Source organism: Convolutriloba macropyga, chromosome 2 (genome assembly GCF_964194025.1).
Source record: "Convolutriloba macropyga chromosome 2, txConMacr16.3, whole genome shotgun sequence".
NCBI lineage: Eukaryota > Metazoa > Xenacoelomorpha > Acoela > Convolutidae > Convolutriloba > Convolutriloba macropyga.
In genome coordinates, this window is record NC_134469.1 from 61,873,783 (window position 1) to 61,898,742 (window position 24,960).

General features: G+C 35.3%; 1 protein-coding gene across 2 annotated transcripts in view; it reads left to right on the forward strand.

Moving 5' to 3' along the window:
• LOC142334580 (band 3 anion transport protein-like) overlaps positions 1 to 24,960 on the forward strand; it is a 261,810-nt gene that overhangs the window by 18,170 nt on the left and 218,680 nt on the right. For both annotated transcript variants that reach the window (XM_075382716.1, XM_075382717.1), the window contains exons 5-8: positions 6,073 to 6,236; positions 6,499 to 6,659; positions 6,829 to 7,004; positions 19,215 to 19,367. In XM_075382716.1, the coding sequence (XP_075238831.1) occupies positions 6,073 to 6,236; positions 6,499 to 6,659; positions 6,829 to 7,004; positions 19,215 to 19,367 (654 nt within the window). The remainder of the gene's footprint in view (positions 1 to 6,072; positions 6,237 to 6,498; positions 6,660 to 6,828; positions 7,005 to 19,214; positions 19,368 to 24,960) is intronic.

Below are 24,960 nucleotides of genomic sequence, written 5' to 3' on the forward strand. Positions count from 1 at the left end.
TGTTCTCATTGTTAACTTAATCTGAAAGATGGGGACTAAACGACTTTTTCATTTGGTTCATCTTTGACATGATCAAGTTTTGCGACATGCCCATTTTCTAAATCTTTCTGAAGTGTTTAATATTTTGTCAGCTGTGGATTTCTGACAGCTTTTTCTTTAGCTGATGAAGTTGTTCTCAATAAAGGACTATGTCATTGTTTCCAGCGCATATCCAAACAATTTGCTACCATCTATTTGTTTATATTGTTGGGTCGAATTAGTGACTTCCGCCAATAGTGGACCGATTTTTTCTCCATTTTCTGGGAGACTGATGCGAATTACTGAATAGACTGACAGAGACGATTTGAGTTCTTTGTATCAACAGGCGGCATGTTAAAATCAGGGACGCCTCCGAGGTCAGTGAGGTGGAACAATTGTTCTCCTTGTATGGCTCTAGTTTGGAGTTTTATTGGTGCTCAATCGATTTCTTTTGTCATATGGTAACGAGTTACTGGCTTCTTTCCAACGACATTCATGGCGTGCTGTTGACCTGAGCGACAGCTCTGGCTGAATCCGTTGTCCAATTCGACTATTTTATCAATTTTTCTTTCACAGGATGAACAGGCACTTGGCTTAGGAAAAGTGTTGCCGATGGTTTTCTTCCTTCAACATCTGAAGTGCTGCTAGCAGACTCTTTGGATTGATTATTTTTGCATCCGATTGATGCTGATAAGTAGTTTAGTGAACTGAGGGAAGGCTTATTCAACGACGGCTGCGCCTGGACAAGGTGTTGACTATGACTACCATACTGAATTCATTACTGAAATGTAAAACTGTTCAGAGAAGCCGAATACAAGCACTTTTTTATGCTTGTACGACGATTAGGAATATCTACCTGTATCTAAAAGATATCTGAAAAAATTCAATTAATTATACATGACTGCCCGATTAGCTAATACACATCAATACCTACCAGTACCTACCAAAACGAAATGTGACTATCCAGCAGTCCCAATGCCAGTCAGATTCGTTCCAGATCCTACCTATAGCTGCTAATATGGTATACGAGTACCTATCAATGCCAATATCAACCTATAGCCAGAAACAATAAGTTCTAATACTAACCGGATGCCAGAACCTACCGTTACTTACCCTGAAAAATGCCTAAACCAAGTTTTCTTTGGGTGGGTAAAACCCGAGAGGAACCAGAAAAGGGTGGGGGTTTGGGAGAACGAACAACCAGAGGGGTTTCCTTGGGTAAAACGCCAGACCGGAAGGTGGTGATTTTGAAGAACGACCAAAAAGGTGACAACATATATAACTATTGACAACATATATAACCGGCGAGACAAACATATATAACTATTATAATTATTAATATAAAATGTAATTAAAAATGTGAATTAACTATAAAATAGATAAATTTTTAAAAAGTGTGCAATGTTGTATTCTTGATCTTCATCTTTTTGTCCTTCTGCTTCTGTTGTTCCCACAATATTCAGAGTATTTTGTATATTCAATTTGTGCTGAATCTGAAGTCTTTTCCATTCTAGTGCAACAAAGCATCAAAATCGTTTGTATAAATCTACGAAACATTTATGGCAGTGATTCGGCTTGCTAACAGCGTACAAAGGAGTTTTGGACGAGCCCGGTCACCTTATTTTTAACCCCTTTATGTTCATTCGTTCAGACTATACTCCTTAAGCTTGAGCAATTCACAACCAAGGGCATTCTCTCACTTGTTTTTGAGCCTTTAATTAATGCAAGAAGGTTCAGCATCAATTCACTTCAAATCAGGACACAAATTTTATAGCAGTAGTACGCAATGCCAATAAAGTACTCTCGGAAAGATATATTCGGAAAGAGCAGTTGGACTTTGTTTGCACAAGACAATTTCGATAGATTGTGAAAAGTTTGTTTTCAAAGATGATGATTTTGCCTGCAGTAGCTGGATTTTTGTAACAAAAAGTCAAGTGTCCCTGACAGGCAATTCTGGGAGGCGTTTCGGACGACCCCGTTCACCTCATTGGTAACCATTTTTTATTCTCACTCTGAGACTGGCCTCCTTAAGCTTGACAGGCCGCCACCAAATGCATTCTATCACCTGTTTGGGTGCACGTTCCTCTTAAGTTCGATTATTTTTGAATTATTCTCAATCTGTGCAAGATGCTAAAATATACCGACTATTTCGCATCTCGAACACGATAACTGCAAACAAAACTACTCAAAGAATGAAGATTTTTAGATAACTCTTGAATCTGAAGATTTTCGTTCTAGTGCAACAAGGTACTGCATCAAAAACATTTGTATAAATGATGCCGAAAATTTATAGCAGTAGTTCGCAATGCTAGTTCAGTACGTTCTGATATATTTGGAAAGAGCAATTTTGATGTATTCGGAAAGAGCAATTTTGATGAGACAATTTCAAATGATTGGGAAAGTCGGGGTTAAAGGACCCACTACTCAGAAGGTGGTTCTTGGATTTGGTAAAGCTCCAGAAGAACCGGCGAGACGAAAACATATATAATTATGAATATAAAATGTAAATACAAATGTGAATTATTTGTAAAATAAATAGATAAATTTTTTAAAAATGTGCAATGTTGCCATCTTGATCTTCATCTTTTTGTCCTTCTGGTTCTGTTGTTCCCACAATATTCAGAGTATTTTGTTTATTCAAATTGTGCTGAATCCGAAGTCGTTTCAATTCTATTGCAACAAAGCATCGAAAACATTTGTATAAATCTTGACAAAATATTTTGCGCAGTGATTCGCATTGCTAACAGAAAAGAAAGGGGTTTCGGACAACCCCGGTCACCTCATTCTCAACCCTTTCTTATGCTCATTCGTTGAGACTATCCTCTTTACGCTTGAGCAATTCACAACCCATGGCATTCGCTCCCTTGTTTGGGAGCATTTTCAATAGTGCAAAAAGGTGCAGCATCAAAAACATTGTATTAATCAGTTGTATTAATCGTATTAATCAGTTGTATTAATGAAAGTTTTTATAGCAGTAGTACGTAATGCTAACAAAGTACATTCTGATGTATTCGGAAAGAGCAGTTGGAATTTGTTTGCAGAAGACAATTTCGATAGATTGTGAAAAGTTTGTTTTCAAAGATGATGACTTTGCCTGCAGTACCCGGATTTTTGTAACAAAAAGTCAAGTGTCCCTGACAGGCAATTCTGGGAGGCGTTTCGGACGACCCCGTTCACCTCATTGGTAACCTTTTTATTCTCACTCTGAGACTGGCCTCCTTAAGCTTGACAGGCCACCACCAAATGCATTCTATCACCTGTTTGGGAGCACTTTCCTCCTAAGTTCGATTATTTTTGAATTATTCTCAGTCTGTGCAAGATGCTAAAATATACCGACTATATCGCATCTCGAACACGATAACTGCAAACAAAACTACTCAAAGAATGAAGATTTTTAGATAACTCTTGAATCTGAAGATTTTTTTTCGTTCTAGTGCAACAAGGTACTGCATCAAAAACATTTGTATAAATGATGTCGAAAATTTATAGCAGTAGTTCGCAATGCTAGTTCAGTACGTTCTGATATATTCGGAAAGAGTAATTTTGATGTATTTGTAGAGACAATTTCAAATGATTGGGAAAGTCGGGGTTAAAGGACCCACTACTCAGAAGGTGGTTCTTGGATTTGGTAAAGCTCCAGAAGAACCGGCAAGACGAAAACATATATAATTATGAATATAAAATGTAAATACAAATGTGAATTATTTGTAAAATAAATAGATAAATTTTTTAAAAATGTGCAATGTTGCCATCTTGATCTTCATCTTTTTGTCCTTCTGGTTCTTTTGTTCCCACAATATTCAAAGTATTTTGTTTATTCAAATTGTGCTGAATCTGAAGTCTTTTCAATTCTATTGCAACAAAGCATCGAAAACATTTGTATAAATCTTGACAAAATATTTAGCGCAGTGATTCGCCTTGCTAACAGAAAACAAAGGGGTTTCGGAAAACCCCGGTCACCTCATTCTCAACCCTTTCTTATGCTCATTCGTTGAGACTATCCTCATTACGCTTGAGCAATTCACAACCCATGGCATTCGCTCCCTTGTTTGGGAGCATTTTCAATAGTGCAAAAAGGTGCAGCATCAAAAACATTGTATTAATCAGTTGTATTAATCGTATTAATCAGTTGTATTAATGAAAGTTTTTATAGCAGTAGTACGTAATGCTAACAAAGTACATTCTGATGTATTCGGAAAGAGCAGTTGGAATTCGTTTGCAGAAGACAATTTCGATAGATTGTGAAAAGTTTGTTTTCAAAGATGATGACTTTGCCTGCAGTACCCGGATTTTTGTAACAAAAAGTCAAGTGTCCCTGACAGGCAATTCTGGGAGGCGTTTCGGACGACCCCGTTCACCTCATTGGTAACCTTTTTATTCTCACTCTGAGACTGGCCTCCTTAAGCTTGACAGGCCACCACCAAATGCATTCTATCACCTGTTTGGGAGCACTTTCCTCCTAAGTTCGATTATTTTTGAATTATTCTCAATCTGTGCAAGATGCTAAAATATAGCGACTATTTCGCATCTCGAACACGATAACTGCAAACAAAACTACTCAAAGAATGAAGATTTTTAGATAACTCTTGAATCTGAAGATTTTTTTTCGTTCTAGTGCAACAAGGTACTGCATCAAAAACATTTGTATAAATGATGTCAAAAATTTATAGCAGTAGTTCGCAATGCTAGTTCAGTACGTTCTGATATATTCGGAAAGAGTAATTTTGATGTATTTGTAGAGACAATTTCAAATGATTGGGAAAGTCGGGGTTAAAGGACCCACTACTCAGAAGGTGGTTCTTGGATTTGGTAAAGCTCCAGAAGAACCGGCAAGACGAAAACATATATAATTATGAATATAAAATGTAAATACAAATGTGAATTATTTGTAAAATAAATAGATAAATTTTTTAAAAATGTGCAATGTTGCCATCTTGATCTTCATCTTTTTGTCCTTCTGGTTCTGTTGTTCCCACAATTTTCAGAGTATTTTGTTTATTCAAATTGTGCTGAATCCGAAGTCGTTTCAATTCTATTGCAAAAGAGCATCGAAAACATTTGTATAAATCTTGACAAATTATTTTGCGCAGTAATTCGCATTGCTAACAGAAAAGAAAGGGGTTTCGGACAACCCCGGTCACCTCATTCTCAACCCTTTCTTATGCTCATTCGTTGAGACTTTCCTCTTTACGCTTGAGCAATTCACAACCCATGGCATTCGCTCCCTTGTTTGGGAGCATTTTCAATAGTGCAAAAAGGTGCAGCATCAAAAACATTGTATTAATCAGTTGTATTAATCGTATTAATCAGTTGTATTAATGAAAGTTTTTATAGCAGTAGTACGTAATGCTAACAAAGTACATTCTGATTTATTCGGAAAGAGCAGTTGGAATTTGTTTGCAGAAGACAATTTCGATAGACTGTGAAAAGTTTGTTTTCAAAGATGATGATTTTGCCTGCAGTAGCCGGATTTTTGTAACAAAAAGTCAAGTGTCCCTGACAGGCAATTCTGGGAGGCGTTTCGGACGACCCCGTTCACCTCATTGGTAACCTTTCTATTCTCAATCTGAGACTGGCCTCCTTAAGCTTGACAGGCCACCACCAAATGCATTCTGGCACCTGTTTGGGAGCACTTTCCTTTTAAGTCAGATTATTTTTGAATTGTTCTCAATCTTTGCAACATGGTAAAATATACTGACTATTTCGCATCTCGAACACGATAACTGCAAGCAAAACCACTCAATTAATAAACATTTCTAGAAAACTCTTAAATCTGAAGATTTTTTTCGTTCTAGTGCAATAAGGTACTGCATCAAGAACATTTGTATTAATCAGGACAAAATTTTTATAGCGGTAGTACGCAATGCTATTAAAGTACATTCTGATATATTAGCAAAGAGCAGTTGCAATTCCTAATTTCGGAATCCCTAAGCTCGAGCTGCCTCTTACCGAAGCCAACCGCTCGTCCGTCGTTTGAGAGCAAATCGCCCGACGTTGGTCGGTTGTGTTTAAGTTAATGCGAAGAGCTTATTTCTACAAAAGATTTTGTTTTAGGTCCAGACTTTATCAAGGGGGACCCCATAGTGATTCCCTATCAAAACGGCAGGTGCCAGGAGATAAAGTGCAACCAATCAGTTCCAGTCTACAGTCCGATATGAATGTGCTCCTCCAGGAAGAGGACAGGAACTTGTCAAAAGTCGACAAGGATCAGCTCATCAGTAAGACATGTCGATTTCAGACTAACTCTGATCGTGGTTATCTCTTCTATTTTTGATCCTGGTTATTCCCTCTATTGGAAGTGTAAACTTTGAAAGTTTAAAGTCAGCGAGAGTTTTTAAGCGAAAAGAACCATCAGTGTAGTTTTTCCCTCAAGATTGAGATTAGTCGCCATAATTGCAGCCCGGCAATTTGCTCTTGAACTTATTTTAATGTGGCTGGTTATGAAAATTATATCTGTGAGGGGCAGCCATTTATGTTTAGGCCATCGTTTTGACTATTACCGACATGTTCCTCGTATCAGTGCTCGCCAGCAGTCGAGCTCATTCCATTCCACGACAGCTGCCACCTCCGGACCAGGGGTCTCCTTTGTAGATGAACCGGACCAAATCCGCAGAATACCAGTAGACCACACGGCGCATGACGTAAGACATCTCCAGAAAGTTATCATTAAGCAAGATGATGGTCAAAACTAATCGCTAAACTAATTGATCAAAACTATACTTTTTAAGCATAAATTTTCAGCTATTTGCGGCGCCTACTTTGTAAACATGCCTTATTGCAAAGATTCTTTGATAGCTAAATGTGTTAAAGGTGTTTGTTGAATTGGACGAACTGGTTATGGGGGAAGAGGACGAGGAGGGGGAGAGGGAGTTCCAGTGGAAGGAGAGGGCGCGTTGGATTAAATACGAAGAAGATGTTGAGTTGGGCGGAGAGTGGGGCAAGCCACACGTTTCTACCCTCTCATTTCACTCATTGCTAGAACTAAGGTGAAGTTTAATATCGTTAAACATAGATTTCAAAACTTCATTACTCACGGCCAGGAACCACCTCTATGCACGAATTGTTTCTGCTCATAATCATAAGCCTGAGATAGCGTTATGAAAGTAATGCCTGTTTTTGATTAATAGCCGCCCTCATCTAGTCGGCCATTACTGCGGCCTTATTTTTTTTATTACAATCCAAGAATTGTTACAATCCAAGAATTGAATTGTATTGGTGCTTTGTATTTTTACAATCCAAAGTATTATGAGTGTATTGGTGTGTTCTTTTTTATTACGACTCAAAGAGGAGTAATCGGGATCTATTTTTATTACGACTTGAGGAGTTTTGGGGAAGTCTTTTTGTACAGCTATTGGAGTTAATTTGGAAGCAGAAATTGAAACGCGCGAAAAAAAAGTAGACTGGGTGTTGGACAAAACAAGAGTTGAGTGAAAAGAGACCGGTTTTTTCTTTATACCGCTGTTTTCGAGAAATTGAGGCGTGAGAAAAAATTCTGTGAGCGAGCGATGTTTTGTGCACGTGGCAATTTTAATTGCAGTTTTGCAATTTTTTGGTTAGGAGGTTTGATCAAGGTAGTGGTAAGAAGGTTTCTCGCAATTAATGATTTTTTTTGCTAATTAATAGCCGCCCTCATCTTCTCAGCCGGCTATTATAGCGCTCCTATTTTTTTTAATAGCCGCCCTCATCTTCTCAGCCGGCTATTATAGCGCTCCTATTTTTTTTACTTCGTCGAACAAAAAATGTTTCGCTTTACCTCATTTTGCCGCTTTTTCAACATTTTGCGTGAAATCTTTTTGACTTCTCTAGGCTAATTTCTCTCTTCTCTCATTCTGCTAAAAGTGATTTTGAACATGAGTTGCTCAGCAAAGCAATTCAAAATGAACAGAGTCAGTATAAAAATTGAAGTCAGAAATAGAAACTGGATAAACCCATAAAGCCCAATTTTAGATGCCCGCTATTTGAACGTCGTTCCTATAAGTATTAGTTACCTCTCTCTAATGCTTATTGGTATTGATAGTAGCCCCTGTAGCCTCTCTCTAAGAAACAGAAGTATGTTCAACTACGAAATGCCATCAAAATAAATCGGACTTAAAAAATGTTTTGTACAAAAATCTTTCAATATCTATTCTTTCAATCCCAATCATGCTTATTGGAGTCAACGGCGGCTATTTTCCGGCAATCTTCCTGGTATGTTTCAGATTTTTTATCTATTTTGCCTGTTTTAGGCATTTTATGGCCATTTTTCGCTCTTTGTTATGATTTACAGCCTTAAGTAGGATTTGAATAGATGGTTATTATTGACGGAGTTTTTAGATACCCGTTGAGTAATATTTTTTTTTCGGTAAAAGACAATTTTTTGTTGAGAATTATGAAAGAAAAAATAGCTCAGAAAAAAAGTCTATTTATAACAGTCCAAGAAGCTTCTCTAAAGTTTTACTGCAAAAATTAGGAAAGAGAAAAAATAATTACAAATTGGAAACTTCGTAATTATTTCTGTTTCCGGTTTCTGTATAATTTTAGAGAAGCTGCTTGGACTGTTATGACTTGCCTATTTTTGTGCGAGTTTAATCGGATTTGTTTGAAGGAAATTTTCTTTGGCTTTATGTGCCGCTGTAATATTTTCAGAAGTTATTGTTTTTCTAGTTTTTTTATGTGAAGGCTTTTCGTAGTTTATTATTTTCACGAATTGACTTCAATTGTTTTTTGCGTCTTTTTACTAGTATAAGTAGGTACTTATTTTTGAAGGGGTTTTTATTTTAGTCGTTTCCATTTTCTCAGTCCAATTTTAAAAGTAATCAAAATAAGAGTTGTATTGGTGCGCTGTCTTATTACGAATCAAAGACGAGTATTGGTGATCTATATTTTTATAGGGGCCAATTCTATTTTTAGTGAATTAGTTCTGAGGAAGCCGAATACCGCACGTGAAAATAAATATTTTGGTCAGTCTGCTTAATGAATGCCAAATCTACTGAGAAAATTTAGTTGTTTTGTTCTATCATCATTCTGAGCGAGCGAGTGAAGTAGATATAAAGAAATTTAGCGCTAAGCGAGGGAATTTGTCCATGTGCGGCTTTTTGAAACCAGTTATTCAGTTATAACTCAGCATTATCAAATAGATGTGTTTTTCTCAGTTATCTAGACAAATATTCGTGTGCTTGGAAGCTTTCGTGAGGATCTGACTAAAATATCTAAAATATGAGACTTTTAGGGCGTAATTTTAAGCTATTTTTACCATTTGGCACTATTTGACGTTTTTTTTGCAATTCATCTTCTTCATTTTTTGGTTGTGGAGTTTGTTGGGTGAATTTAGTTGTTCAAGTGTTTTAGGTGATCTTTCGATTTGATAGCTTTTATTTTTATGGCTTGTAAGATAAATAAAATTTTAGTCCATTTCATATAATTTTAATTGCTCCCGAATTAAAATTGTTGCAATTATTTTTCCTGTGGCTTTTTGAAGCGATTCTTCGCCAGATCGATTTCGTGTCTAACCTTTTTTTCGTTCTGACACTATAAACAGATGAAGCCCGGTGCGCATTTAGTGGCTGAGCAGCTCTCTTAGAGCCTTAATAGTCTCTAATTATTTGATTCACTGGCACCGAGGAGACAAATTCATGTTGTGAAAGGCGGTTATCTATCTTCGTCCCTCTCTGTCCCAATACACCCCGCCCCCTCCCTGTCCCAACGCTCTCTTGTCCACCCTCCTTCACCTGGCGATTTTGACCTCCGGTCGTCCAGCTCTCCATACCTTACCCCCTCCAACATAGCTCCCCCTCCCACCCCAACTAGCTTACCCCCCCAGCCAGCCGCCGAATCCCTTTTGTAACAATTTTTTTTTCATTTCCCCTGGGTGTTCCGTATGTATCGTTTTTGGTAAGTTATCAGATAGTAGTCATTTTGTGAATCAGGAGTATTAGTATCGCAAATTATCTTTGCCAATAATTGTTTTGGAGTAGCAACTTTTGATAAAATTGCATCAGATATTTTATTTCAGATGTTAATTGCTCTTGAACGAAGTTCATAGCAATTATTGTAAACGTGTGTCTTTTTTCATGCAAAATTTTTGCTTGACGGTTTTGACTTTTCGAGTGACTGTTACGCCGTTGAATTTTTGCGTTTCGCGTGATCTAAAATTCTCTCTCAATCACAATTTCAAGCAGCTGAACTCAATTGGCGGCAATTTAATACTAAACGTCAAATGAAAAGTGCGCCGAAACTAGTGCCATTTTTCACTTTAAATCTCAATAGTGGTATATTTTAACCTCTAATGTGGTTATTTAAAGCCCACTATTGATTTTCTTAATCCCATAATCCCATATAGGCTCCCCCCCCCCCCCCGACTAAAGCAGGCTGCAATTGATTAGAGCTCCCACTAGTCGTTCGAGAGCAATTCTTCCGACGTTTAGTCGGTTATGTTTTGGCTTTTCTCTTGTTTCTCTCAGTTCAGATTGTGTAGTCACTAAATTAGTAGGCCCCTTTTTTATTGATTGGTTAGCTGGTTTCCAAGTAAATGTCTACTTCTGGGTTCCGAAGTCTTCCAGCTAGGTTTTTTTTTAAAAGATCTGTCCACACTTTAAGCTTTTTCAAGTCAGTTAAAATAGAGTGATGACTTTCCCCATTTATCTCTAAAGTGGAGTAAGAAGTTGGTGTTTGAAATTTCTGGTTTTTGAAAACAAATTTTTAAAGTGCGGCAATTTGACTTGATTCTTAGTGTTTCTTCTGCTGGGCGCTATTAATATGATACATATGCGTTCTAATTGAGTCGAATTGTTCTGGAGCTTATGCTTTTTTCACTTTTCGTTATCATAAAAGATAGTGCTTTGATTTCTGTCCTTTTTTGCTTTATTTCTGTTGTCTTATCACTACGTATTAACAATGTCAGGTCTCCTTGGTTTCTTATGCAAAATTGAACGTACTTAATGGTTCGAGTTCATGGCTAGTGGTTTTCGTGACTTCGATACTATTTGTTTTCAAGAATTTTTACTGTTTTTTTTGTTTTTTATTTTGTCTTTCGTTCTCTTTAATGACATGTCCCCACATGACGCTAAGGATTCGTATTAATTAATCAGTTCAACTTTTTCATTTCTTGGCTTTCATTTCCTTTGATTTACGTAAGGTTCTTTTTTTCAAAAAAAATGTTAGTTTTTAATAGCCGCCCTCATCTTCTCAGTCGGCTATTATAGCGCTCCTATTACAATTCAAAACATTTGAATTGTATTGGGGCGCTGTGTAATTTTTTTTAAGATGTGTTCACACATTTTTCAATGACTTTGATCTTTCAAAACGGGATTAACAGGTAGAGCCCAGCGGGCATTAGGTTTCATTAGAGGCCCAAGGTGGACGTTAGTAGTCCTTCAAGTGTTTAGAGTGTTGCAGCTGCTGGAATGGCCTCAATTGAAGGTTAAAAGGTCATTTTTAGGAGTTTTTGGGCTCAAAATGGTGCAATTTTTCATGTTTTTTGTGATTTTTTAAAAATTTTTTTTGCTTGATTAGTCTTAGGTTGAAGTTTTTAAAAGTTGATGAAGGCCTTTTGCTAGCAAAAGGTACTTGTTATGACCAGTTTTTGAGCTATCTGTTCTAGTACTACAAACACAAACACACAAAATGATACTAGTTTTTGCAATTTTTTTTAAGTTTTTCGAAATTTTTTGTCATTTTTTTGGTTTTTCCACCTTCAAGGGCCAGGAAATCTCATTTAAGGTTTGATAATAGGGCACTGTATAGTTTTTAGTTACAATGAAGAGGTTTTCAACATTTTAATGTCTCAAATTTTAGCATTTTTTTTGATAAAATCTGCAATTTTTTTTGAGGTTTCTTAAAGTTTTTGTCAATTTTTGACATTTTCAAGTGCCAGGAAACCTATTCCACGGTCTGAAAACAGTTACTGCATAGTTGTTAGTTTTAATTGATTTGTTTTCAACAGTTTAACCTGTCGAATTTCGAAAATTTTTTGATAAAACTTGCAAGTTTTTTAAGTTTTTTTCAAGACATTTGTCTTTTATTCAGTTTTTCTTGCCTGAGTAGCCAGATAACCTCATACAGGGTTTGATATTTTTTAAATAGTTGCCTGGGGGTAATTGGATGGTTTTCAACGTTTTAACAGAACGAATTTCTGTTTTTTGAAATATGAATTTATAAAATTTATTGCCTATCGATCTTTGAACCAATTATTTTTTTAAGACTTGGAATTGGTTTACTGGATAGCCTCTAGAGACACTAGAATCATTATTCAAGAAATGATTCTTAAGATATGAATGTCACGATTTTCAGCAACATTTCATTAAATTTCAATTGATATTTTTAGTTTTTGAAAATTTCCGAGTTAATCGATCTTCAAGGGCCAATGAATTTTTTCAGGCCTTGCAGATATATTACTGCACCAATTTCAGAAACAAATTTTGGGTTTTAACATATTTTTTAAATAGGTATATTTAAAGGGGTCAAATTTTGCCTTAGGGGTAAAAGCTTCCAATTTTTATCAAGGATTATATATTTGTTTAGTTTGTTTGATTGTTTGTTTCTCAATTTTTTGAGATGATTTCGTTTGTGTTGTGGCTGGCATCGTTGAATTGATCTGCTGTTCATGTAGAGTAAATCTAAATTTTTCATTCAATTCTTTGAATTGTATTTCAGGACTTGTCCTGCTATGTTTTTTTACAATTCAAAGAATTTGAATTGTATTGGGGCGCTGTGTTTTTTTTTAAGATTTGTTCACACATTTTTCAATGACTTTGATCTTTCAAAACGGGATAAACAGGTAAAGCCCAGCGGGCATTAAGTTTCATTAGAGGCCCAAAGAGCGCTTTAGTAGTCATTCAAGTGCTTAGAGTGGCACAGCTGCTGGGATGGCCTTAATTGAAGGTTAAAAGGTCGTTTTTAGGAGTTTTTGGGCTCAAAATGCTGCAATTTTTCATGTTTTTTTGTATTTTTTTTTAGTTTTTTGTTTGATAAGTCTTAAGCGGAAGTTTTTAAAAGTTGACGAAGGCCTTTTTCGAGTCAAATTTACTTTTTATTACTATTTTATGAGCTATTTGTTTTGGTAATACAAACACGCAAAATGATACTACTTTTTGCAATTTTTTTTCAAGTTTTTTTGGAAATTTTTGTCATTTTTTCAGCTTCAGGGCCAAGGAACCTCCTTTGAGGTTTGATAATAGGGTACTGCATAGTTTCTATTTAAAACGAATTGGTTTTCAACATTTTAATGTCTCAAATTTTAGCACATTTTTGATAAAATTTGCAATTTTTTTCAAGGTTTTTTAAAGTTTTCGTCAATTTTTTTTTCAATTCTCAAGTACCAAAAAACCTATTCCACGGTCTGATGAAAGTTTATACATGGTTGTTAGTTTCAATGGATTTGCTTTCAACAATTTAAACTTTCGAATGTTAGAAATTTCTTGATATAATTTGCTATTTTTTTTTAAGTTTTTCCAAAACATTTCTTTTAGTCAGTTTTTCGCACCTCAGTTGCCAGCTAACCTCATCCAAGGTTTGATAGTATGTTATTAAATAGTTGCTAGGGGGCAAGTGAATGGTTTTCTACATTTTATTTGAAAGAATTTCTTGTGTTTGAAATTTGGGATTTTCTAAAAATTATTGCTATCGGTCTTTGAGCCCACGAATTTTTGAAGGCTTGGAATTGGGTTACGGGATGGCGTCTAATAGCCTCTAGATACACAGAAACGATTCTGAAGATTTTTATATCACGATTTTCCGTAACATTTCATTAAAATTTGTAATTGATTTTTTTTTTAATTTTTCGGTCATTTTCGAGTTCATCGATGCTCACGTGCCAATGAATTTCTTTCAGTTATTGCAGATATAATACTGGAACAATTTCAGAAACAAAAATTGGTTTGGAACATATTTTTGAAATAGGTATAATTAAAGAGATCAAATTTTGCCTTAGGGGTAAAAGCTTCTAAGAGTTTTAGCAATGAGTATATTTGTGTTCAGTTTTTTTTATTGTTTTAATTTCTCAGTTTTTTCGAAATGATTTTGGTTCTGTATTCGCTGGCATTGTTCACGTGATCTGCTGGTCAGGAAGAGTACTTCTAAGTTTTTCATTCAATTCTTTGAATTGTATTTCAGGACTTGTCCTGCTATGTTTTTTTACTTCGTCGAACTTTTTTTCGCTTTACCATTTTGCCGCTTTTTCGATTTTTTGCGTGAAATCTTTTTAACTTCTCTAGGCTAGTTTCTCTTCTCTCATTCTGCTAAAAGTGATTTTGAACATGAGTTGCTCAGCAAAGCAATTCAAAATGAACAGAGTCAGTATAAAATTGAAGTCAAAAATAGAAACGGGATAAACCCATAAAGCCCAATTTTAGATGCCCGCTATTTGAACGTCGTTCCTATAAGTATTAGTTACCTCTCTCTAATGCTTATTGGTATTGATAATAGCCCCTGTAGCCTCTCTCTAAGAAACAGAAGTATGTTCAACTGCGAAATGCCATCAAAATAAATCGGACTTAAAAAATGTTTTTGTGCAAAAATGTTTTTCAATATCTATTCTTTCAATCCCAATCATGCTTATTGGAATCAAGGGCGGCTATTTTCCGGCAATCTGCTGGGTATGTTTGAAGTTTGCGAGCATTTGATTTACTTTTTGCTGTCTTTTCACTTAATCGCGTCGATGAAGGATTTCTTTGGTTACTAATAATGAAAAAGATTTTTTCGAAGTCATTTTTTAGCACTTTCCTTCCCAAGAACAAAATTTTTTTTTTATTCTTTTTTGTTTTTTGTGCTAATGCTTTTTATGACTTTGACACTTTGTTGTGATAAAGTTTTATAGTATTTGATTTTACCCCTTTTTATTATTTCTGCTATAATATCGCTTTGTATCATTGACGCGTATATTTGGTTGCTAATGAGACATAATTAAATCTAAGTGATTGTTTTGAGGTCATGGCTAGTGGTTTTCATGACTTTGCTCTCGTGACTTTTCTCATGAATCTGCTCTAAAAATGTTCGGTGAATTTTGGGTTGTTTGTTGTACTTATTGCTATGTTATCAGTTAGTTCTTATTTTCGTCTTATTGCTTAATCTCATTAACGACCAGTATCATAGGTTGATATAGATTTTAGCTGATGGAAATGTTTGTTTCATTCGTAGCTAATGCTTTCTGTGACCTTTAGAATACCCGTTTCAGAAATTATGAGCGAATTTTTGCGAGCTGCTTGTGTTCGTTTTATTTTTGTTGCCTTATCATTTAATGTCAATAATGACAAGTTTAATCGGTTGCTAATAAGGAATTGGTAAATATCGTTAATAGTATTCTTTTTCGTGATTGGCACTTTTCAAAAATTGAATTTGATTTTTTAGTCTTGCATGTTTTTGTTGATTTTGTTGTGGTCGTATCGGTTAGTCTAAAAAGCATTTCTTTTTGTCTTCTAATCCGGAGTATTTTTGTCTGTTTTTGGCTCCAATTTTTAGCTGACGTTTTAACTGAGTGAGATGCCGTTTTTTAAAAATGTTTGGTTTTGTAAATCTTTTTTTGATTTGTAATTATTTTGTCCCTCTTTCTGCCTTCAGAAATGCTAAAAAGTTGTTTTATGATGCCACTAAAATGCGTTATCGTCTTTGAAGGATAATCTGAATTTTGTCAATTCCTTTATTTTTAGTTTTTTGTTTTTATGCCATAGATTCCCGCAAGGCTGTTGTATTGCGTTCTTATTTTGATGATATGTAGTGTTTGTAGTTTTAAAATGTTTTTTTTTAGTGATTCTTAGTCCTGGAAAAAAAATTGTTTTAGGTTGTTAATTTTTTGGGCTCAGACTTTGTAGAGCGCCTTTGCTTGATGTTGCTTTTAAAATTTTACCTGTTAAGTCATTAGTTATTTCAGTTCTTTGTGTTTTAACTCGGGACTATGTTTTTTGTAGGATGTTTTTACACATTTTTTTCATGCCGTCGATCTTTCAAAGTGAGATAAGATAAACAGGTAATGCCCAGTATTATTGGTATTGATAATAGCCCCTGTAGCCTCTCTCTAAGAAACAGAAGTATGTTCAACTGCGAAATGCCATCAAAATAAATCGGACTTAAAAAATGTTTTTGTGCAAAAATGTTTTTCAATATCTATTCTTTCAATCCCAATCATGCTTATTGGAATCAAGGGCGGCTATTTTCCGGCAATCTGCTGGGTATGTTTGAAGTTTGCGAGCATTTGATTTACTTTTTGCTGTCTTTTCACTTAATCGCGTCGATGAAGGATTTCTTTGGTTACTAATAATGAAAAAGATTTTTTCGAAGTCATTTTTTAGCACTTTCCTTCCCAAGAACAAAATTTTTTTTTATTCTTTTTTGTTTTTCGTGCTAATGCTTTTTATGACTTTGACACTTTGTTGTGATAAAGTTTTATAGTATTTGATTTTACCCCTTTTTATTATTTCTGCTATAATATCGCTTTGTATCATTGACGCGTATATTTGGTTGCTAATGAGACATAATTGAATCTAAGTGATTGTTTTGAGGTCATGGCTAGTGGTTTTCATGACTTTGCTCTCGTGACTTTTCTCATGAATCTGCTCTAAAAATGTTCGGTGAATTTTGGGTTGTTTGTTGTACTTATTGCTATGTTATCAGTTAGTTCTTATTTTCGTCTTATTGCTTAATCTCATTAACGACCAGTATCATAGGTTGATATAGATTTTAGCTGATGGAAATGTTTGTTTCATTCGTAGCTAATGCTTTCTGTGACCTTTAGAATACCCGTTTCAGAAATTATGAGCGAATTTTTGCGAGCTGCTTGTGTTCGTTTTATTTTTGTTGCCTTATCATTTAATGTCAATAATGACAAGTTTAATCGGTTGCTAATAAGGAATTGGTAAATATCGTTAATAGTATTCGTTTTCGTGATTGGCACTTTTCAAAAATTGAATTTGATTTTTTAGTCTTGCATGTTTTTGTTGATTTTGTTGTGGTCGTATCGGTTAGTCTAAAAAGCATTTCTTTTTGTCTTCTAATCCGGAGTATTTTTGTCTGTTTTTGGCTCCAATTTTTAGCTGACGTTTTAACTGAGTGAGATGCCGTTTTTTAAAAATGTTTGGTTTTGTAAATCTTTTTTTCATTTGTAATTATTTTGTCCCTCTTTCTGCCTTCAGAAATGCTAAAAAGTTGTTTTATGATGCCACTAAAATGCGTTATCGTCTTTGAAGGATAATCTGAATTTTGTCAATTCCTTTATTTTTAGTTTTTTGTTTTTATGCCATAGATTCCCGCAAGGCTGTTGTATTGCGTTCTTATTTTGATGATATGTAGTGTTTGTAGTTTTAAAATGTTTTTTTTTAGTGATTCTTAGTCCTGGAAAAAAAATTGTTTTAGGTTGTTAATTTTTTGGGCTCAGACTTTGTAGAGCGCCTTTGCTTGATGTTGCTTTTAAAATTTTACCTGTTAAGTCATTAGTTATTTCAGTTCTTTGTGTTTTAACTCGGGACTATGTTTTTTGTAGGATGTTTATACACATTTTTTTCATGCCGTCGATCTTTCAAAGTGAGATAAGATAAACAGGTAATGCCCAGTATGCAATAAGTTTCATTAATGGCCCTTAGCTGCGTTCAGTAGACTTAGAGTGCTGCAGCTGCCTGCTTGAAAGGTCTAAATTTAGTTTAAAAAGGTCATTCTTAAGGAGTTTGTTTTTGAGCCCAAAATTGTGCAAATTTTTAAATTGTTTCGACTTTTTGCCATTTTGTTTGATTTTTTTGACTTTTTGTTTGATTAGTCTTAAATTGTTTCTTAAATTGATAAAGGTATTCTGCGAGACGACATATTCGTCTGTTGAGCGGTATGTTGTGGTAGTGAAAATCTGTCATTGAGTTTTCTGGCCTTTAGAAACTTTATGAAACTTTATGAATTGTTGCTGGAGAGTTGGTGAGTTCTAGTGGCAATGGAAGGCTTCCGAAGATAACCCTATAACGAATTTTAGCGGCTTTTAAATGAAATTTTACCACAAATTCTTTGAAAATTATTATCTTTCCTAGATCCATCGATCTTCAAGGTCCCGTGAAAGGGTTTTTTTATAGGCGTGAAAGGGGGTTACTGGATAGTTTCTAGAGACAACAAAATGGTACTGCTGACAATATTAAGATTTTTTAATCAATTTTGAATAAAATTTTTGAGGTTTTCTTGACAATTATCGTTTTTGGAGTTGATCGATTTTTAGTTTCAGTGAAAACTTTTTTAATAGCTGCACAGCAATGGCTGGGGCTTTTATTGGCCTTCTCTTGGGTTTTTTATTTTGTCTTCGAGAATTTTGGTACGACCCTGTGACGTCAGAACCACTTCAAATCTTCTTTTTGTTCATTCGTTCATGCAATTTCAACTGAAGTGCGTACCTGACGTCATTTTTCGCTCTTAGTGGAGCAAGTTTTTTTTCATTTTGGTGATAAAATTTTTGGTCACACGTGACACTTACCTCACTCTCAAAAATTGTTGTTTTCTCGACAGTTTGTCCGGCTGACATTGTTCAATTGCTTTGCTGGTCCAGAACAGTAGTATTTAGTTTTTCAGTGAATTTTTTGGATTGTATTTCATGATTTGTCCTGCAATGTTTTTTTTCGTCGAATAATTTTTTTCCTTTACCGGAATCACAGCGTGTTCGACATTTTGTGTGAATTCTCTTTGACTTCTCTAGGGTGGATTTTTTCGTCCTTCATTGTGCTCAAAGCGCTTTTAAACTGCAGATGCTCAGCAAAGCAGTCTAAATTGAACGGAGTTTGAAAAACGAAATCAAAAACAAACGGCATAAACCTCATAAAGCCAAATTTTAGATGCTGGCTACTTTAATGTCTTAGTTACCGTCTCTAATGCTAACTGGTATTAATACTGGCTCTTGCAATTTAGGTTTGTTTTTGTATGAAATTAATTTTTCATTCATTTTCTGTTTCAATCCCGATGGAAGTTTTTGAGAATCAGTGGTGGCTATTTTGCGGCAATGTACCGGTTATGTTTTAATATTGTCTTGCTGTATGTCCAACATTATGGTGTAACAATAACAATGGGAGATCGGCATACTCTGCGTGCGAAAGGAAACAGCTCTTAATACTAATACATGCTCCTAAATGAGAAAGGTTTTAATATTTTTCGTTAAGGTCGATCTTATGCTATCTCTTGAAACCCCTATTTATGAAAAAGGAACATATCATAATTAATTTCATAAGAAGCACGTTCTTGTGGCATATCACGTGAATTGGATGATTTAGGCGCTTGTTAGAGCATGGCGTGTCCTTGTTTGACCTGGAGGAGCGAAGCCTCGATGGAATAGTGGGCAGTATCTGCCAGGTGTTGAGGGAGAGGGGAGCATTGGGGGAGAGTGAGAGCAGGCAGATGGAGAAGGTTCTCAGAGGCAAACATTCGTAAGATAGTTTACTGCACATAAACTGTTTAGAATTGCACACCGGCTAATCAGGCAGATTAGATTTTAGAAATTTATAGTTGCTTTGATATTGCGGATAGACTTCTGAGATTCTTATTGCTGTGGGACGAAATCTGAATCAGCTATTGTAGCCCTGTGTAGTTTTACTATTGTAGTCCTCTTTATCGCAATTTTTGTTATGGCAGCTATTGTAATCCTGCGTGGCTTATGGCAACCTAATTTCTCTCGCTCAGTTCAAATTGGCGGTGGTTTACTGCTTTACGTCAATGAAAACAACAAAATTTGTTTCAGTGTGTAAATTGTACAGGTATTTATTAATAACCGCAAAGCGATTGCTGGGGCGATTATTCGCCTTCTTTTGGTTCTTTATTTCGTGAAGGTTTTTGTTACGACCATTGACCTCACGGTCACCTCTTTTTGTTCGTTCATTCATAAAACTTCGACTGAATTGCTCTAGTTTTGTCCATTGCTTGATCATTTTTTTCGGTCTCACGTGACCTGCTCACTCTCCGAATTGACTCTCGTCACTTTGAAAATATCTTGACTAATATGATTTGGAGAGCAGCTAATAGAAGCAGCAATAAGTTCTACAAATTACATCAAGATATATCTCGGCAATTAATAAATTTCTCTGTTTGCGTTTTGTCATCTTTTCAAGACCGCGTATCTGCGAAGTTGTCGCAGCTGTTTTCTGATAATATGCGAGCTACATTTAACTACTCTCGAACAAAGTTTGAGTTATTTATTGTTTAAGTGTTGGTCTTATGCAAATTTTGTACTTGACCGTTTTTACTTTTCGAGTAGCTTGTGCGCCCTTGACTTCTTCACTTTGCGTGATCCAAATTTCTTTTATTCACAAGTGTTAGCAGCTGAAATCAAGTGGTGGCAGTTTCCTACTAACAGTAAAATGAAAAGTAAGCCGAAATTGGTTTGATTTTTCCCACTTTAAATTTTGTTAGTGGTTCTAGTGGTATATAATAAACTCTAAGGTCACTCTTTTCAACGGCTATTATTTAGGCGCTCTCCTTTTTCGGTGGTGTTTGGCGTGCTGTTTGCTGTACTGGTGTGCTGTTTTTTAAGATCTGTTCACACAGAACTGTTATGATCTGTTTTTTGTTTTTCTTGTCAATCAAGTCAATCAAATTCACGTCAATCAAATTAGAGATTCTAGTCAGGCTGACGAAGTAATGGGAGGGAAAAATTGAGTAGGTCTGAGGCGTGATTTTCTTCAAACTCTCTTCAATGTGGAGTGAAAAATTGGTGTTTGAGCAATTTTCAGTTCTTCCGAGGGATTTGTTTCTCGTGCGTTAATCTGACTTCTTTTCTTGGAATTTCTTCTCTGGAGCGCTATTAGAGTGATAAATCTGTGTTTTTATTGTGCCTATTTGCAATCGCTCGAGTTCATCAATGGGCAGCTATGGTTTGTTAGGCTTCTGTAGTCATAACATATTTGTGATTATTTGGATTTCGCGCCATTTTTAAATATTGAGCATGTCATATCAGCTTGTATCATTAATAACAGGTCTTGTTGGTTGCCAATGAGACATGAATGAACCTAATTAATGGTTTGAGTTCATAGCTAGCGGCTTACACACTATTCGTTCTCAAAATTTTTTAAAGTTTTTTTTGTGTTTTTAAGATTTTTGCGGTTTCATTTAATCGCAATAGGGACATATCTGATAGGTTCCTAATAGAGATTTATTTTATCGAATGTTTTCATTGTAAAGCTATTGATTGTTGTCTTTGACACTTCGAGTTTTTGTCACTTTGTTGTGTTATCTCGTAGTTTCCTTAATAACAGGTCTCATCAGTTGCTAAGTATGCATAAATGAATTGACTTAATCATTAGAGGTCTTAGGTATTGCTTTCTTTGAATTATACGCTGTCCGTTTTCAAGAATATAGGTGAGTTTCGCAAGTATTTTTTGTACTTTTTTCTCTAATCACTTCTCAATAGTGACAGTTCTCCTTTACTGCTAGTAAAAATGATTTCGGTGACTTTTGTACTGAAAAATTGAAAGCTGTTTTTTTCAGTCTTGCGTTTTTTTTGTTTTTCTTGTGGTCTTGTCGCTGACTCTCAAAAAAATTTCTCACTGGCTTTCTAGTGCGGCGTGATTGTGTCAATTACTTTTGCTTGAAGTTCAACTTTTTCATTGACTGAGACATCGTTTGTTTTCGAACTGTTTTTGCGTGAATTTGTGTATTTTCTGATTTAAATGGAGCAAAAATTGGGAAGTTAAGGCGTGATTTTTTTAAGGTTCTTTTTAAAGTGAAGTTAGAGGATTTGAGAGCGAGTTTTTTCACGTGCGGGAATTTGGCTTCTGTTTTCGCTGTTTTTTTTATTCTCATTACGAATACTTTTTAACGGCAATATATAGTTGCACTGTTCAACCAATCAATAAGATTTTTCAAGAAGGACTTGGGCGCTATTTCTTTTCATGAATAAATGATTTTTTTTTTGGGTTTTAATCAGTTTTTTGTTTTATTTTATCTCATCAATGATAGGCCTCAATTGAGTTTTGTTCAAATTAATTTACTCATCAGATTTTAAATTATTGGTTATTTACGACATTGACACGAATTCATTTCGAAAAATTAGCGCGTTTTGGTTTGTATTCCATTTTGATTTTTAAACGTTTTTCCGCATTAAACACTTTTCACTACTTCGAAACTACTTGCTCTAAAAATTATTGCCCCTTTTGGATTTTTGGAGTTTTTTTCTGTCAATTATTTTCATTAATCAGCTTTCTTTGAGGCTTTTTCATTAGGCTTGTTTGAGTTTATCTAGTTTCAAAGCTGCAGGTTTCAACGACTTTGATAACGACTTGTTTTCGAGTTATGGATTATGACCGTTTTGTCCTACCGGCTAGTCTCAGCGGAATAGTTGCTGAAGAATTCCTGTTTTATTGGCGTGTTTCATTGACTTTGATGCAACTGTTTTTCAATAGCAGTAGTGAGAAACGGGGGGTCTACCGCACAGAAAAAGGATCCCGCCACTTCTTAGTCTCGAAACTACTTCTGATGTATTTTTATTATATCTTTTTTTTAGAAGCTGCCGTAAGCACTGAACCAAGGGAACATGATTTTTGTGTTACAGATGTATTTTTATTCAGGATCCGAATTCATGTTTAGTTATTCTTCAGCGCTTTTATCGTTGCTTTTGACATATGGCAAACACCCAAAGTTGGTTCAATAATTAATAGTCATGAGAGATTGTGCCTTAGGTACGTTTGTTAGATTGATTTTAACTACATTTAGGTATGGTTTTGACCGATTCTTACCAAACTCTTTCTTGGAACGTATTTTTATCGATGTTTTGATCAAAGTTTTAGATTCAATTTTTATCATCAAATTGAAATGTGGCTGTTTGCTGTTTTCAGGTAAGCTTAGTCCTGTGTTATGGCTTTGTTATATTTTGTGACTGTCTGTTAAACTGATAATCTTACTGACTCTGCGATCAATGAGAAAGGTGTTTTAGAAGATTTAAATTTTGAACTTGAACCAAAACATTCCCGTGTACAGAATTATCAAATGATTACAAATTATATGAAATAAAGTTTCTTAAACGGTTTAATAGTTTTCCTCATCCGAGGGTAAAACGATAACGTCATTTTCTTCCTCGGGCTGAATTGACTTTGTAGACGTTATCTTCAGTTGTTTCGTAGGTTTAACTGTAGCAACGGCTTTAACCCGCTTCACTGTTAGTCTCTGTTTTTCTTTGTTGTACACAATGAGTGCGGCGAATTCACGAAGTCCCAGGGCAACATACTTGAGCTCCCACATCTCTCCCTGATTTTGGACTTTCTTTATATGGAAGAAGACTGAGAGCATGAGGTCATCAGGGTCAAAGTATTTCATCGACAGCCTGTAGTAGACTCGGTCGGTATCTAAACATACACATACTATCATATGCTTTTGTAATTAACTACAGCTTTAAGCCTTCAAGAATTGCTCCCTTTCCTAGGCTAAGTATTTGTTTTCAAAGTTTAAATGGAAACGTGAACATAACATAACGTTATTAATTTTAATCTTTCGCTTTTCCGAATTTATTCTTAGTACTAATTCTAAATATAAAATGTTTTATACTACCTTTGATATCTCTGATGACCTCGCAGTTCTTCGAGTCGAGACGCATTCTCTCACACGCTTCAATGTGAACAATAGTTCTTCCCTCGGCGTTGATTTTTCCCTCCGTTAGGACTCGCATCAGGTCTGATTCGAACCATATTGAATTGAGCAAGTCCTTGAAATGTTGCTCTGGGAGAGTCAGTGTCTGATAAAGAAACCTTTCTCCGTTGTAAAATTTATAGAGCGTGATCTCCATCATTGAGCCCTCAGTGTTGTCCTCCCGTCGAACTCGGACAAAACGCGTTGAAGTTTTGTACTCAAACAGATATCCCGACATCTCGTTTGTAATTTGATTGCTGCTCTTAACTTTGTAAGTTCAAATTTTGAGGATAGTTTAGCGATCGAATTTTGTGGGTTTTTATACAGCCTATCTTTACAAGATTAAGCAAAATTCGATGAAATCACAATTCACGGTCTCTATCAGAGAACTGTGTTGCGTAACATTTTCCTTATTCGGTTTTGTTCAGGCGCTTTTGTGCGGTAAAGAAAAGAAATTTCCAAGATCTTTATCGGATAGTTAGTTTCTTTTGCGTGATGGTTAGTTAGCTAACAAAGATAAGAGCGGCACTGTTTTGTTAAATTGTTGGATCATTTTCTTAAAGTTATTAAACGGAGAAAGCTTTCTTCAATCTTCATCTGAAATTATTCTCACCAAAATTGGTAAACAGAATTGAGGGACCCTTCGAGCTATCTTGTGGCGGTGGTTTCAAATTGGAACTTCATCAGCTCTCTCCTTCTAGCACGGAATTCTTCAACGGTATGTTGAATTATCAAGCATTCTGGGTTAGTATATGCTCAAAATAACTGTTGCACTTTTTTTAACAACTTTTTATTAGTGGTTGGATTCACGAAAGAGCACAATTGGGGGATAATTTATGCCCAATTTTTGTTCCTCTCATGTTCTTTCTGCAAAATTTTTCCTCTTTGAAGTTTCAAGAAACGGTTTTCAGGGGTTAACTTATGCTCAAATTTGCTGAAAGACAATGTTTGATAGGGGTTAATTATTGCCAAATTCGCTGAAATTTATAAAATTTGTGCAACAGTTTTTGCTTACTTTTTCAAATTAGAGAAAAGCCCTAGGGGTTAATTTATGCCCATTTTCTAGAGCTGCTAAATATAAACTGAATATAAGCTGGTTCAAATTTTTACATCTAATTCAAAAATGCCAGAACTATAAAAGGGTTAATTCTTGCCCGATTTAGCTTAATAACAAGGAGTTCTCTGGGGTTAATTCATGAACGACCTTGCTCAATTTTTCTCCTTTGTGTTCCCAAATTAGAAAGGACACTTCGGGGTGAATTTATGCCCAATTTTCTTCCACTCCTGTTGTTTCTGCAACTTTCTCTTGCTTTGAAATTAAGAAAAATAGCTTCCAGGAGTTAACTTATGCTCAAATTTGCTGAAAGAGTGTTTTATAGGGGTTAATTTATTGCCATTTATAAAGTT